The following is a 15,005-nucleotide window of genomic DNA, read 5'->3' on the forward strand; positions in this document are numbered from 1 at the left end:
CATATGTAAAAAGGATATTGCTACTACTTTCTTATTTAAATAGTAAAATTTAATAGATGAGATTTTTATGAACACTTAATGGTTGAGATTTTGCTAAATCATATAAAAAAAACTAATTATTCTTGTAAGCAAGTTATAATATATGACATTGTTAGAACCACTGAGATAGAAAAAAAGGATAATAAAATTGCTAATTATATCACGAATAATTACATTATTATTATATGATCTATCACTGAAGCGTTACACGTGTCTTTTTAAATTTAAATGTACTACGCATAACTTCATTTTAAAATTGCTATCTTATCTGTGCTGGTTAAAAAGACTAGAGGCAGTCATTAAAATATTGCATTGTTACCTAAAATTACATTCTCATAATAAATATTCATATGATTAGAAATGGTACACATATAAAGAAAAAGCAGAATATTTATAATATTAAAATATTGTTCATATACTTTTGTAACATTTGTGCTCCCGTATAATATAATAATAAAATTACATAATATATATATATATATATATATATATATATATATATTTATATATATATGTAAATTATTTATATACGTATGTTCCTCTTCTCAATGGAAGTTGTCAGTATGCGTATACAACGCGAAACAAATAATGGCCGTGTTTCTTGAAGTTCTCTCGTCGAATCATTACTACTCGTACGATTTTTTCGTCGTTGCAACATGAACAAATCTCTGTGGATAGTAATGAAAATGATATTTAGAAAAGAAATAAAAAAAACATAGAGGAAAGAAAATAAAAAACAAAATTCCTCCAATTACTATTAAAAATGCAATAGATTTCCGTATAACACGAGTTACTGTGAAATACGAATTTCTATACAAAAAATTACAACTTGCACAGTATTGTCATATAAAATGATTTCTCGTACAAAGCGGAGAAATAAACAAATTCAGGAATTTCCCTCATTTAAAAATTAATTTTTTCTTTAATTGAGCAAATTATGTCGTTGTCTATTGATTTATTCTGTTTCGTAATTGTTTCTTTCATACTTTTTTTCTTCTTCTTCTTTTTTAAATTCATTTTTGACCTCAATCTTACTAATAATAGTTCGCGGAAGAGAAGAATTATCTTAACGCACATCTGATAAATATGTTCTTATAAAAAATGGTAAATTATCTCAAGGAAAATAAAAAATATATAATAAAATAACTCACGCATAACTCAACCATATAATTGCAATTGTAGATGTTAATTGTGAAATATTTATTGCGTTATACGAGACTCCGCTGTAATTTAATAGTTTTTTTCTTCATTTATCATAAGCTCGAAGTTACCTGAAGTAAAAATTTGGTCTTTTACGTTTCGGCCAAAGATGAAACGCACCGTATATCAGTGGATTCACCAAACTGTTGGTCATACCAAAGAAAAATATGAAATTTAGGAGATCATTGGTAACCTAAAAATAAATGATAAATTTCATCAAGACGATTGAAATGAAATGATATTTTCAAAGTGGAACTATCACTTGCGTTCTTGTTGGGATTGAGAAAAATGAAGATAATCATCATCGTGTAGTATGGGGTCCACCATATGATAAACGCAGCGACTATGACAATGCTGATACGTAATGATTTCGATTTTGCACGATTTATCAATTTTCTTCTATTAATGTCGCTGTTGGTACGTTGTAAATTATTGTTAATTAATTCAGACTTGAATGCTTCTTGGCTTCCTAAAAAAAATAATATGATATAGCGAGTCATTGATTATTAACTAAATAGATTAATAATAAGCTAATATGAAAATAAAACAATTATGGATAATTTTACTACTTACGTGATAGAGTAATTATCGTTGAGACATAGGTGGTAATCAGTATGGCTAATGGTAAGAGAAACATAAAAAATATGCTGAACATAACGTATAACTTTTCCTGCCATGGTTCTGTGTAGAATCCATGGGTCACGCATTGTATGAATTTCTCGATAAAGGGTCCACGTGCAATATGAAAGATGGCAATCTGTTGACATAGGGTTAGATATTTTCTTATTCAGTTTGACAGTTAGATATATGTTTGTAATATAAATAATTATAATATATAAAATATTCTAAAATGAATTTCTTCGATTTTTCTATTATCATAATTATCGAGCGATCTTGAAGATGGATACAAGTTTTAATCGAAAAACGATCAATCTTCCTCTCTTTTTTTTTTTGTTTTTGCTTAGTAACAAACATCGTACGATCATACATAAATAAACGAGTCGTAGGACTCGTGTTTTTTCTCTCATTAAAATAAGTAACGTTTTGGTTTGATTATCTAAATTTAAAATTAATCGTGTTCAATCCGTAATATTTGGATTAAGATATCGTTAAAACATGAAGCGATATTTATAAGGAAGTAAACGTATTTGAATGAATCAGCAAACGTGTCTCTCCTATGACGCTTTTTCAATCGTCGAGGTAACATTTTTTACCTTTAATACATATTTCTTATTCCTGTAGATTTTTTTTCTTTTTCTTTTTACACTGCAACTTTAAAATCAGTTTATTTTGTTCACGAGATGCATGAGATACTTCAATAATTTATACGTTACGCACTTGATGATTGATCTCTCGAGACTTTATCATTGATCTACAGAGTTTGCAGACTCTGAGAATCGGCGTCTGCTCGTCTGCACAATTATCCATTTATGGATAAACTTGTTCAACTTCTTTTCCAACATACACACACATAAACACATATTTATATACACCTGGTGCAACACGTTATTTCTACTTCTTATCGATACATAATATTCTAAACGTCTGCGATACTTTCTCTTAAATATATGACAAGAATTTAAATATTTATTATAGATTGAAATATGTGGAATAAACACATTGTTGAAGATTTAAATAATTCTTTTACGTAGGTTGTACTTTCGAGTTGCATTTGTATAGTACTTCAGCATCTTTGTGATCTTTCAACATGGGATTTTTAACGAATAAGACCTTGGCACTGATAATCTCAGCTATCAAAGAATTACGCGAAACGAAAGGTTCGACATCGCGAGAAATTTTAAATTACATTACTGCTATATACAATTTACCACCAGAAACTGCTCGTCGTCAGGTTGGCTAATAATTTTTATAACGTTTTATAACGTTTAAAATATTAATTAATTAAATCCTTTTAAAATAATCAATATCGTGTATTCTCTAAAAAAAATGAGTTTCCTTATTTTACGAATAGATGCAAACCGCTTTGAAACGTGGTGTATCTTATGGGATTTTGAAAAAGAGCGGTGCACATTATAGCTTGCCAACTGATACACAAGCAGAATGCGATGAAATTGCAACGCAAGAGTTAGGTCTTTTGGATATGTATTGTCGTAAAAGACAACGAAGAAGAAGAGGTCGTGGTTGTAGACCTAGGAGCCGACGATCTCGTCGTAGTAGACGAGGTAAGTGCAAATGTAAAAAGAAACGTCGAAGTTCCAGGAGGAAAAGACCATTTTGTAAATCGAGAAGATCGCGAAGGAGAAGAAGTAAATGCATTTGTAAAAAAGGTAAAAGGGGTCGTAGCAGGAAGTCGAGGATGGGTCCTGTATCGAAAGTAGATAATTTTTCATTAAATCCAATGATCGAGAATAATAATCCCAATGAATGTGAAAATAGCAGTAATTCTTCAACGCTTTCCGTTGAAAGACGTGATAATGGTATTCCATTATCTTATTAAAAAATATTATCCATAGGAAAGTATACGAGCAACGCAACATTTAATGATTATATAAATTAATTTTGTGTAATACTAATGTTTCAATATTAACATTTTTAATATTTACGTCGACCCTCGGAATAATACATTTGATATTTAATTTTATTTAACTTTATTATATTCTTTTTTTCTACCTTATTTTTCTATTTATTTATTATTTGCTATAAATTATTTCTTTGTGATATGTAAATATTAGTATAGTTTGCGAACACGAATGGACTCGATATCGATCAATGATGCATGAATTAAATATCATCAAAAAAAAGATTAATTAAAATTTATTTAACAAAATATATAAACTAATCGAATATTCATTTATACATATTTACTCAAGCCCATTTTCGTATTACAGATCTTTTGCAGATGCAATTTAATTACAATTTATGGAATTATTTTTAATCTATTTATTGTACCTGATTATTGTTGTTATTATTAAAGTAACTCTGCAAATATTACACAAAAATTTTATGAGGAAGTTAAATTTCTTTTGCTCGTTTATATCTCATCTCGTTTTCTTTATCATTTTAATTACTGGTTGTCCAAACAATTTTCTTCCGACTTTATGCATTATGCGTTTCTAAAGACGAACGATTATCGTTTAATTATGAATAGTCAATGATATAGACGATAAATTTTGCATATATATTATTTCTTTAAAATAAGAAGTAGAGCGAGAAAAGAAATACAGTAAGAAGAAAACGAATAAGAACAAGAAGTAGTATAAAATAAATAATAAATAGCTCATAATTGAAAAAATAAAAGAGAGAAAACTGGTTGGTTGCGTTGGTGATATTACAATCGTGTTTATAATTAATATCGCATCGAATGTCGTTTGTGTACGCATAAATGAATATTAATTTTTGTCTGGTCAAAAGAAAAATAAACGTGATCTTTTTTCGAATTTTTAAAGGGAAAGAAGGAGACGTAATTTATAATTAAATTATAAATGACATTTAACTAATTATCAATAAATAAATTCCCGTTACAAAGATGCATAATAAGAAAATCTTTTAAATATGTTCTCGTATGCGTGACGAACTTTTTGAATAAATTTATTTTTTTTTTTTCATATTTATATTATCGTTATTTATATATATATATAATTAGTGCTTATTTTTACACATATAATATACGTTACAGATGTAAAAGAAAAAAGTAATATAGTCGTAACGTTTTAAAAATAATTTTTATTTACATCCACATCGATCAATAATAAGTATCGCAAATAATAAATTAACGAAGTTTAAAACAAATTCATTGAACGAAGTTCCGAACTTTATTTCAGAAGAAACTTCTACTTAGTTAATTTAGTTCTTTTATTTCTTTTCTTTTTAAATCGTCATTGGACTTCCCGTGATCGATATGTGTTTCGAGAGACAATTTAATGGTAGCCGCGAAAAGAGAAAATGGGAAAGTGTAATAACGAAGATGGAGCGAGAAACCGATAGCAATGTGGAAGATGCATCATTCCTATCTCTGATAAAAGTCAATTTAATAGTTCGCCAAAAGTTACTAAATACTTAAGTATTTTTTTGACCATTAAGACATTATTTTACTTTCTATTTCTTTTAACGAATGCGAAGGCGAGAAAATCGAATATCTAAAATGTTTTACATATTTAAAGATAAAAACAAAATGTTTAAAAAGTTCACGGATTTTACAAAAAGTGAAGTATAGAAAAAAAACAAAAGACGTTACTTCATTTTTATTTTGACATAAAAAATCAAAAACAAGTAAATTACTTTTACAAATATTAACAAGGCATGAATCGATCGATTTTATAGATAAATTTGTACGTAATTCCAAATTTTCACGTATTAAATGAATAAATGAATTTCATTAGTATTACCTGTGGTGCTGCCAAAATGATAGAAAGTATCCAAGCGATAGCGACGAATCTGAGATATCGGTGAGTTGTGTTTAGACTTTTCATCGGATATCGAATAGCTACGAAACGGTCAACACCAATCAGCACGAGGATGAACGTACTGAGATAAAGGCTGAACACTTGGAGAAATTTAAAGATTTTGCAAGCAACGTTACCCCAGATCCATTGAACGGTATAACTCCAGATTGCTTCACCACTGATACAAAATATTGTTACAAGGAGATCGGCAATGGATAGATGAAGTATTAATGTATAAATGGCCGACCAACTTTGTCGTTTACGACGATTTTTCATTACCGAATATATTGTCGCAACGTTTGCTATTAGACTTATAACCGATAAGACAGCTAATACAAAAACTTTGAAAAACCCCGTGTTAGTTAGTTTAGGTGCATGCTCGGAAAATGTACAATTATTTGACGTTAAAAAGTCGCTCGTGTTTTTGGTTAACATATCTATTGGGTCAATGGTCATTTCACTACTCAAATTTTCAAAAGTTGATTGGAAAAATACGCTACTGTTCAAGGTTTCCATCGTCACCATTATCTTCTTCATTCTTTTTTCCGTTTATTTTTTTTCTTTTGACGCAACCGAACGATCTTTTCTTCTTTTGCGAGCACCAACGTTTCCGGTTCATCGATATCTCCTACCCTCTTGAAGAATATTTTTCCACTCTTGTCTGTCCATTGGATTTTGTTACTTTTTTCCTTTCTCTCGTTTATCGAGTAACACCGGGAGCTTTTGCATTTGTATGCATCGATAAGGACAAAACGAAATGCGTCGTTTCTGGCTGCTTGTTTTCTATGGGAATGCGTTTCCACTATTGTCTTGGGAAAACTTCCCGTCCTTCGTTTGCATTTGTTGAATATCCTACTCGATGGTAAACATTTTTTTTCTTCTTTTACCCTTTTTTCTTCTTTTTCTTTTTTGTTTTTATTATTTCTGCAAATCGAGGTATGTATGCTTTTAGTCTTTTTCTTCCTTTCTTTCTATTTCCTTTTCCCGTTTGCTTTCTTCTTTCTCTCGATTTTTAGTTTGCCCTTCTAGAAAAATTCTTTTCAGATATTCATATCCAACGTATTAATAGTATTGACAGCTACCGACAATAAAATTCTCTTGCGACATTGATGCACATATTGCATTTACAATTAGTTTGCTTTGTTTTATCGCGAATAACGATCTTTTTTCAATTTTTTCTACTTATTAACGTAATAGAGTTGACTTGTCCGTGAATCCTATCAGTTATTTTCGTATATTAGATGAAGAAATAATTTTAACAAGCACTCTAGCATTAATTATAAGATAAAAATTCTTATGTTCGACTTAATTTTCATAAATGACCAAATTGTTAGACAAATTTTATTCCGTTGTGGTTTTATAAGAAATTATTTGTTATCGTACCATTTTATTGTTCCTACTATTATCTATTGTTTGTTCGGTATTTTAATTTTTGATTACTCAGTCTCACAGATTGATATACATTTTATTTATCACAAACGAAAATTTGTTTGATTTTTACTTTTAAAGGTAAGAACACGTTCGCGTCGGCTTTTCGCGTCCATCTGACACTGCGTGTTGTTTAACACGCGAGGAAAATCAACGAAGTTTTTATATGCCTATTCCTCCACTTCTTCGCGCGTTTATGCGTTTATATTATCTCGCCTCAAAGATTTACATCGTTCGATATCGTTACGTTTCGAAACGACATTGTAATATACGCGGTCGTTACGCATTCACGATAAAAAAATAAAAATAAAAACTATATTACAAATAAAAAAAATCAACAAAACATCTGAGAAAAAAATATTAAAAAAATAATTTCTACGGCCGTATTGTCAAGGATCATTGTTTTTTCGATAACACGATGTCCTTGAATCAAATTGATAATTTCATATGCAGAAAGAGAGAGAGAAAAGAACCAACAAAATAAAAGAAAAGGAAACAAAATATGCGCTCGTAACAAGTAACATTTACAATTTATAATTTTAGGTTAATGTGTGTTGAAATGCATAAATCATACAAATTAGTAGCAATCATAACTATTATTTATCGTTTATCGGTAATACGTAAATTAGGTTTGCTTAAAACATAGACCGAATGTTATCTACAGTTGTAATTGATGTAATTTACATCGTATCTACCTTATCGTGCTATGGTAATACAGTTTTTGATATTTACTAATTTTTATTTTTTCTTCTTTCTTTTAACTTAACTTCACGTAACAATAATAGAAGGTAAAGTCAATTTCATGTTGAAAAAGATAAAAATTCAAATAGAAAAATAAGCTAAGCGCAAAAGTAGCTAAGCATTATATATATATTGATAGATAATATATCTTCGGATTTACAACAATGCAGTATATACAGATATTCAAACGAAATCGAAGAATACTTTTTTTCTACTTTGGATCGAATTTCAATCTGATATTTTAACTATTCGCTACTTGTGAATTCATATATAACCACCTACCTTATTTCTTAAAACTAATAAATTAGGTGTATATTCAAATTCTGCTTATTTACATGCTTTCTTATGCTTAATTATTTTAGGTATAAGATCTAGGATTTTCACGATTTGATTGAAGTATACAATTTTACGCTGACATAAAGATCTCGTATTAGTATTCTCATTATAACTTTGGAATAACGTTTGGAAAACTTAAAAGATGAGGATCTTTTCAATTTAAAAATGAATATAACTCAAGTCCGTTTGAATTCGATTCAAATTTCGTGAATGTACCGCCCGTGCAAATGACTTAAACTAATTTCCATCGTACGTTTTGTTCATTGTACTCATTGCTCCGGGGTTTTGTATCACGGGTACCTTTGTTGGCCTTTTGTGTCGTCCATTCTCAGGGGGACGAAGGGGAGAGAGAGGGAATTTTCTTTCTTTCTTGACACCTTTCTCTTTCTTTCTATGGTGGACAGCAAAGGAAGCCAATCAAGAAGGTAGCTCGTCAACAGCAAGTATTCTCTTTCGTATCTTTTTATAAAGAACGGGTACTTTTTATTCCACCCGACTGTTTCTTTTTTTCCTTAACGATCCTAAGCATCTTTTATCTATCCCTTGGCGAAAACACACCCCTTATGCTTTCGTTTATATTAAACGTAGCTTATGTTTAAATCATGAGTTCGCTTCCTCGTCATTTGGATATTCTATCACTCTGAGGTTATATCCCAAGTTGATCGTGTTTCTTTACTTTGCTATTTAAACAACTTAGGGATAAGTAGATAAAGTTTGTCTTATTTTAATTTAACCATTTGTGTCCCTTCTTCTTTTCTCTTCTTTCCTTTTCGCGATTAAATTTAATTCGAGTATTCTATCGACTAACTTATTTTCAGTTTGTTTCATTAATATTTTTGTAAGCAACGAAAAGTTCTATTTATACGTAACAGAGATAATTAATTGAGTGGTTAGAAGTGGCCTGTGTACAGAGAACGCGTGATAAATCTTTCCGTAACTAACTCTAATATTTCGATATGGTACAGGCGAGCGGGAAAACTTTGTAATAAGATATATCTGCGTATCTTCCTTCGAACTAATATGCGAGTTTACAGCTATCTCTCTTTTGATTTATATGTATTATAATATGTGTATGCGTTTTGCGTTTGTGTGTTTGTTTTTGTCTTTGCGTGTATAATGTCCGAAGTATTTTCATGTCCAAGTAAGTTCGGTTCGATCCATTTCGACGTGAAAATCTATAGAAGAAGTTAAGAAGTAAAAGTTTGTGAGATCGTTGAAATTAATGATGTATCTAGTCTTGAAAATGGAAGTAGTCACTTTAACCAAGATGTCTTTGACTTCGCATTTAAGTTTAACTTCGATACGTGTTCGCTAACGTTTCTCGATTATCGTATTCCCAATAGGGGCCAAACTTCTGACAGCAAACATCCTTGCATTTAGGGCGAATGGATATCGTCGTAGAACTAGTCTAATTATTATTATAATAACGCGTACGAACTGAATCGTATTTAGTTATTTTCGTATGCGAGTTGAATATATATCAAGTATGAGACAAGTTTTGGAAAAGGGCGTTAAGTTACATGGAGATGAAAGAAACGTCAGGAATTTTACGCACGAAATTCGTTTTATAACGTGTTACACGACAGGATGTATACATACTAGGTATTTTCCATTTATTACATTGACTCTTGGTGACTCTCGCGTCAACTCCTGTCAAGTTACCTTGACATTTTTTTTATAGGATAAATGGATAATATTAAATATAAATACGCGAGAAGAAATGTTGCGTTTATAATATCCAACCGTTTTATGTCTTTTTCAAAAATGAAATATTATGTCTATGTAAATATTACTTGACAATAATATTAGACGAATAATTAAAAACGTAAAATAATGAAAATGGCTATTATTTTTCCACGAATCAAATAATTATCAAATAAAAATCTATGAAATGAATTATTTATCAATAGCTGTATATATTCAATAAATATACAAAATAATATTAGTAAATTAATAATAATATTAGTGTTCGATATACCTTAATTGATTGACAATTAATACAAAAAAATGTATATTTTAGTCTAAAAACACTGAGTATTAGTTCGACGTACCGTCCTATTCGAAATCCAACGATAAACTGAGTCGTTGTCATCTATGAAAGTGTTTTTATTGAACGTTGTTTATATATCTTTTCGAAGGATTAACATAATAACATACGACGATTTATTGTATGTTATATATGTTTTTATTATTCTGACATATTTATCGTATATAGTTTGTATATTTTTATACATTTCAACTAAAGAATAATCAACAACAAAATATCAACTGATTTTCATAGATGACAATGTTGTATTCGATAGTTAATAAAATTTTTATCGTTACCAATGCCTAAAATGTCGAACTTTGAAGAAAAAAAAGTAAATGATAGTGATTTTAAAATAGATCTCAATTTCTTAGATATCATAGTTTTCAATTTGATGGAAGGGGTAATATCACGTTAGATCAAAATCTAAAGTCTCGTCGTTGTCGATTCTTGTGATATGCGAATTGCCAACATGTCGTATTTCGAGCTTTGACTTTTAGCCCCCCGACAGACACATAGATGTATCGCAAAGCCTCCGGGTGCTTTTACAACGGCTAACGGATTTAGCGATAAAGTATCGCTTCGACATTCTTCTTTCAGCTTCGCGTAAAATGTTATCCGAGCTCGTAAACGCCTCTCACGGGACGCATTCCAAAGCTACCTTATATGCATACGTTATACCTTTACGATATCGGAAGTCGAATACACGAAGACGATCTGCCATATGTTTTACTCTTTTGCTACGTACTGTGTAATACTATATTACTCTTCTATTCCTTTTTTTTCTTCTCACATTGCCGACAAAGCTTCCTCCCTTTTCTTTTCCTTTCCTTTTTCATCTTCTTCTTTTTTTTCTTCCTTCTTCCTTCGAAGAAGACTTTACGAGTCATAGAACGTGTCTACGCATTTTCATTCTCGTATCTTCCGTGAACTTACTTCCCTACGTAACCATAGTATACACGTGAATTTATTTTTATTTACCCTTAGACGAGTTACTTTGCCACGAGTATAAAAGAAAGATAGAAAAGCAAAGAGATAAAGAGACAAATAAGGTGAGAGAAATAAAAATAAAGAGTAGAAGAAAGTTTCTTTGCGAAAGACTCCTAGTAGTCGGCTACTTATTTTCTCATTTACTTTCTAATATCTTTAAAAAGAACGACTTACAATTTTTAGATTCGAGAGCTCGGTCTAATACGTTAGACTATAAGTTTATTCAGCTCGTTCGACTACAAAAGAATCGTTTCTTTTATTTTTCCTTTTAATTAAAATAGATTTTTAAGAGATAAAAAAACATAAGAAAAGAACAAAGAAAAAAGAGAAAATAAAGAAAGAAGGAAAGCGCATTTCTAGTTGGCTGATACGAGAGTAAAGACAATTAACATTTTTATCGGTAATGCGCGCGCTTGTTATCGGCAAATTTTCCCTTCCACTTAAAATACGTTCTCCTTAAATGGTCCAATCAAATAAATGATAATTTTGTCTGAAGACAATTTGGATCCTAGCCAAAATTGGTGGACACAGTCATGGCGTTGAGTTTTGCTCGTAACTTTCACGGTTGAGTTGCGCGAGCTAGCTTTTAAGTCTGATTGTGACAATGGTCGAGAAGAAATTCTTTACTTTGGAATGTTTCTGACGTTTATAGGTATGTTTGTATACGTATACAAAGTTTTGCGAATAATATGCTATTCGTTAATTGCTTTGAAATGCGAATTGCACGATAGATCTGATGACTTATTTTTTTTTTTTGTATTAAATACCTGGCCCATTCTTTAAGATTCCACGAGTTTTATTCCGAAATTTTATATTTATACGACAACAATTTGAATTTATAATTTAAATTTAATGGAAAAATATTTATATACACGTTACGAATTAGTTGTACAAAAATTGTTTAAGTTTAACTCTTTATACTGCAATGATTGTTCCGAACTAAATAAATTAGACTCATTACTGATCTGTATTATCTATGATTGAGTGTATCAAAAACGTTGCTAATTAAATGCACAAAATTCGTAGTCATCGTTGTATGAAGTGAAGCTTACGTGCAAGGGGGTTAAAGAATATTTTATATATTTCAAAAGAAAATTTTTATAATTTTATTGAAATATCTGTAATAGATTATATCATAGTAGACGAGATATCGAATATATTATCTTCTCTACTATATTCCTAATCTTATCATCTTCTTATGTAGGATATCGAAAAAAAAGGATAATAGAAAATCTGCTAGCAAAAGTAAAAGAAGAAGATAAAGAAGAAAAAAACGGAGTAAAAGTATGGGATAAAAGAAAGTTCAAGATGTTCTTCCAGATCCTTTTTCAAATCTGACGCCTGCTCGATTTCACGGTAGACTTGCGAGAAATCGGAATCTGACATGGATCGTGTGTCCGCGCTGGACCACGAGGGAGTCTAACGATGGCGTGCCACCAATGAATTCAAGAAACTTTTGCGTTCCTAGATTGGCGGGGGTAGAAAGGAAGAAAGGAAGGAAGGAAGGAAGGGAGTAAAGAGGGGAAGTGGAAGAACAGATATGTTTTTCGATCCCAATACGACCCTGTTCAATCTAACTTCCAAGAGGAGGTCATCACGCGTGGATGGATCCATACATACATACAAATCACATGTGTCGTTCAATCCCAATATTGCTGAACGAATTCTCCTATTTTTCTTACAATAAACTCGAATGATCTCATATCGAATCATAATTTTCAAAATATCTGTCCTATAACTTCGATACATTTATTGGCACACAGTATATCTGTTATAAAGGAAATGGAAAAAATTGCAATAGAAAAAAAATAAAAGTCATTTAACGTGGAGTCGATATTTCAAATTTGCAACAAAAAAATTATTTCAATTAATTTTCTTCTTCCTTTTTTTTTCTTTTTTGGTTCGGACCGACACGTTATCATATGCCCGAGAATTAAAAATTAAAACATGAAAAATGGTTCCTATTATTTTTCGTAAAAATCTTGACTCGTTGTTAAACCATTATTTTCAAAAATGTGTCACATATTCATGACTTATGTTAGACCATTTTGATTTCCATTCCCCTACTTCGTTTATCGATTCGGTTTTGCGTGCATGTATAACACGATGACAAGCAAACCAACCTAATTTCGTGGACAAATATTTCAGCAGCAAGCGATATGTTGTTGTTTAACATTAACTCGTTAAATTTTGCTGCTTATTTCTCGCATACCTATGTAACTATGTATAAATATTGGCGATATCACGGCTGCGTCCTCGGGATTTTTTTGTTAATTTCTTCCTTTTTCGGTATCGAGGGATCGCACGATAATTTGGGAATTTCGCTTTATCGGTGGTTGCCGAAATTGAGCTAGGATCACTCGAAACGCTCTCACCATTCGAGAAGCTACCGTCCAATGTAATTCTGCGCGGTGAATAACGATCATTTCGCGACAGCTCGCGTTCGAATATTTACGGTTTTCAGAGAGTGAGAGAAATAATAGAAAGAGAAGGAGAGAAAGGTAGATAGGGTAGATAGGTGTGTGCGTGTGTTTCGAAATATCGCCCGTAATTAATAATAGGACAATAAACGGACCGCAATTACTAACAGGAGAAAGGTACCGAAAGCTTCTCTCTATCTGTTTGCCTCTCTCTCTCTCTCTCTCTGTCTCTCTCTTTCTCTCTTTTATACTCGTTTGACCATCTATCTTCTCTCAGATCGTATTTCACATATGTATATACATATCTCTATCTTCGTCAGGCGCATTGCACATCGATAGTTTTCAGTGACATTCATTCTAGTCGGTCGACTATGCCAAGTCGAATATCGACGAATCGTATATCGTTTATCGACGAGATTTCACATCTGTAAATCTTTCTGACAGGGTGGCACCTTAATTGGAATCGAAATTAATTAGTAAAAGGTCGCAATGTTCTGGCACGCGTTTATACGGTTCGATGGTTGTGACGCTTACGCTTTTCGCAACCTTTTCTACTCGGTAGATTCGGATGAATTCTGAAAATGAGATTTTTCCATGCTTCCCTGTGTATAAACGTATCGGTAGAAACTCGTTCCTATTGTATCACCGATACGTTCAAACGACGAGCTCGTAGCGGCATTTATCAAAGCGTGTTTTGCCCGTTTCTATGCTGCTACGCACTCCGATTTGAAATTACGATATTGATTCGTATAATCCTCTTTATAAACCGGATCTCTGTATATATGTAACGTATCTGCGTGCGTATGTGCAAAATAAAAATATACTGAATTGTATTATTATTCTATGGGATCTATGGAGTATCCTGATTAAATTGGATATTAACTTTAGTCATAGAAACAGACAAATGACCGACTGTTAATCGCTAACGCGCAACCTTCTTTTTTTCTAATGAATTACCTAACATAATATCGACGATTCCTAAGTTTTTCTCTTGGAAATGTCTGAGAGAAATAGAAAATCTTACCGGTAAAGCGATTAACCCAGTTTTCAAACTTCCTCTAATTTGGCTTCTGAAACATGTTCTGAGTGGAGTTAGCGGATGTTTATTTGTACATGCTTTTTGAACACGTAAACCGTCACCGCTTATCGACCTATCGCGAATGGTGGCTTGTAATATACTCAAAGCTAACTTCAAAGTTAAACTTATAGACATTTTAGAAAGATATATATAGTATATCATACGAACGTACAACGATTATTCTTATTTTGATTTTTTACGAATCGGATTACAAGGGTTTTATCAATTTCAAATCAACTCACTCAATTCGAATGTAAAGTTCTAATCGATTTGAAATCTAGTTTATTCGATATTTTTTTATCACATGCCTGACTTAACAACTGTTATCTTTCGTGTACATAGAA

General features: G+C 31.2%; 1 protein-coding gene across 1 annotated transcript; it reads right to left on the reverse strand.

Annotated features, from left to right (window-relative positions):
• Positions 1-562: 562 nt before the first annotated feature.
• On the reverse strand, positions 563-6,167 carry LOC122523325 (gonadotropin-releasing hormone II receptor). The gene is made up of 5 exons (XM_043644999.1): positions 5,586-6,167; positions 1,813-1,996; positions 1,506-1,708; positions 1,311-1,432; positions 563-707 (listed from the first exon to the last, which is right to left on the reverse strand). The coding sequence occupies exons 1-5, from the start codon at positions 6,165-6,167 to the stop codon at positions 563-565; spliced, it is 1,236 nt and encodes a 411-aa protein (XP_043500934.1).
• Positions 6,168-15,005: the final 8,838 nt, after the last annotated feature.

This window comes from Polistes fuscatus, unplaced genomic scaffold, assembly GCF_010416935.1.
Source record: "Polistes fuscatus isolate 324 unplaced genomic scaffold, CU_Pfus_HIC Scaffold6, whole genome shotgun sequence".
NCBI classification, from domain to species: Eukaryota; Metazoa; Arthropoda; class Insecta; order Hymenoptera; family Vespidae; genus Polistes; species Polistes fuscatus.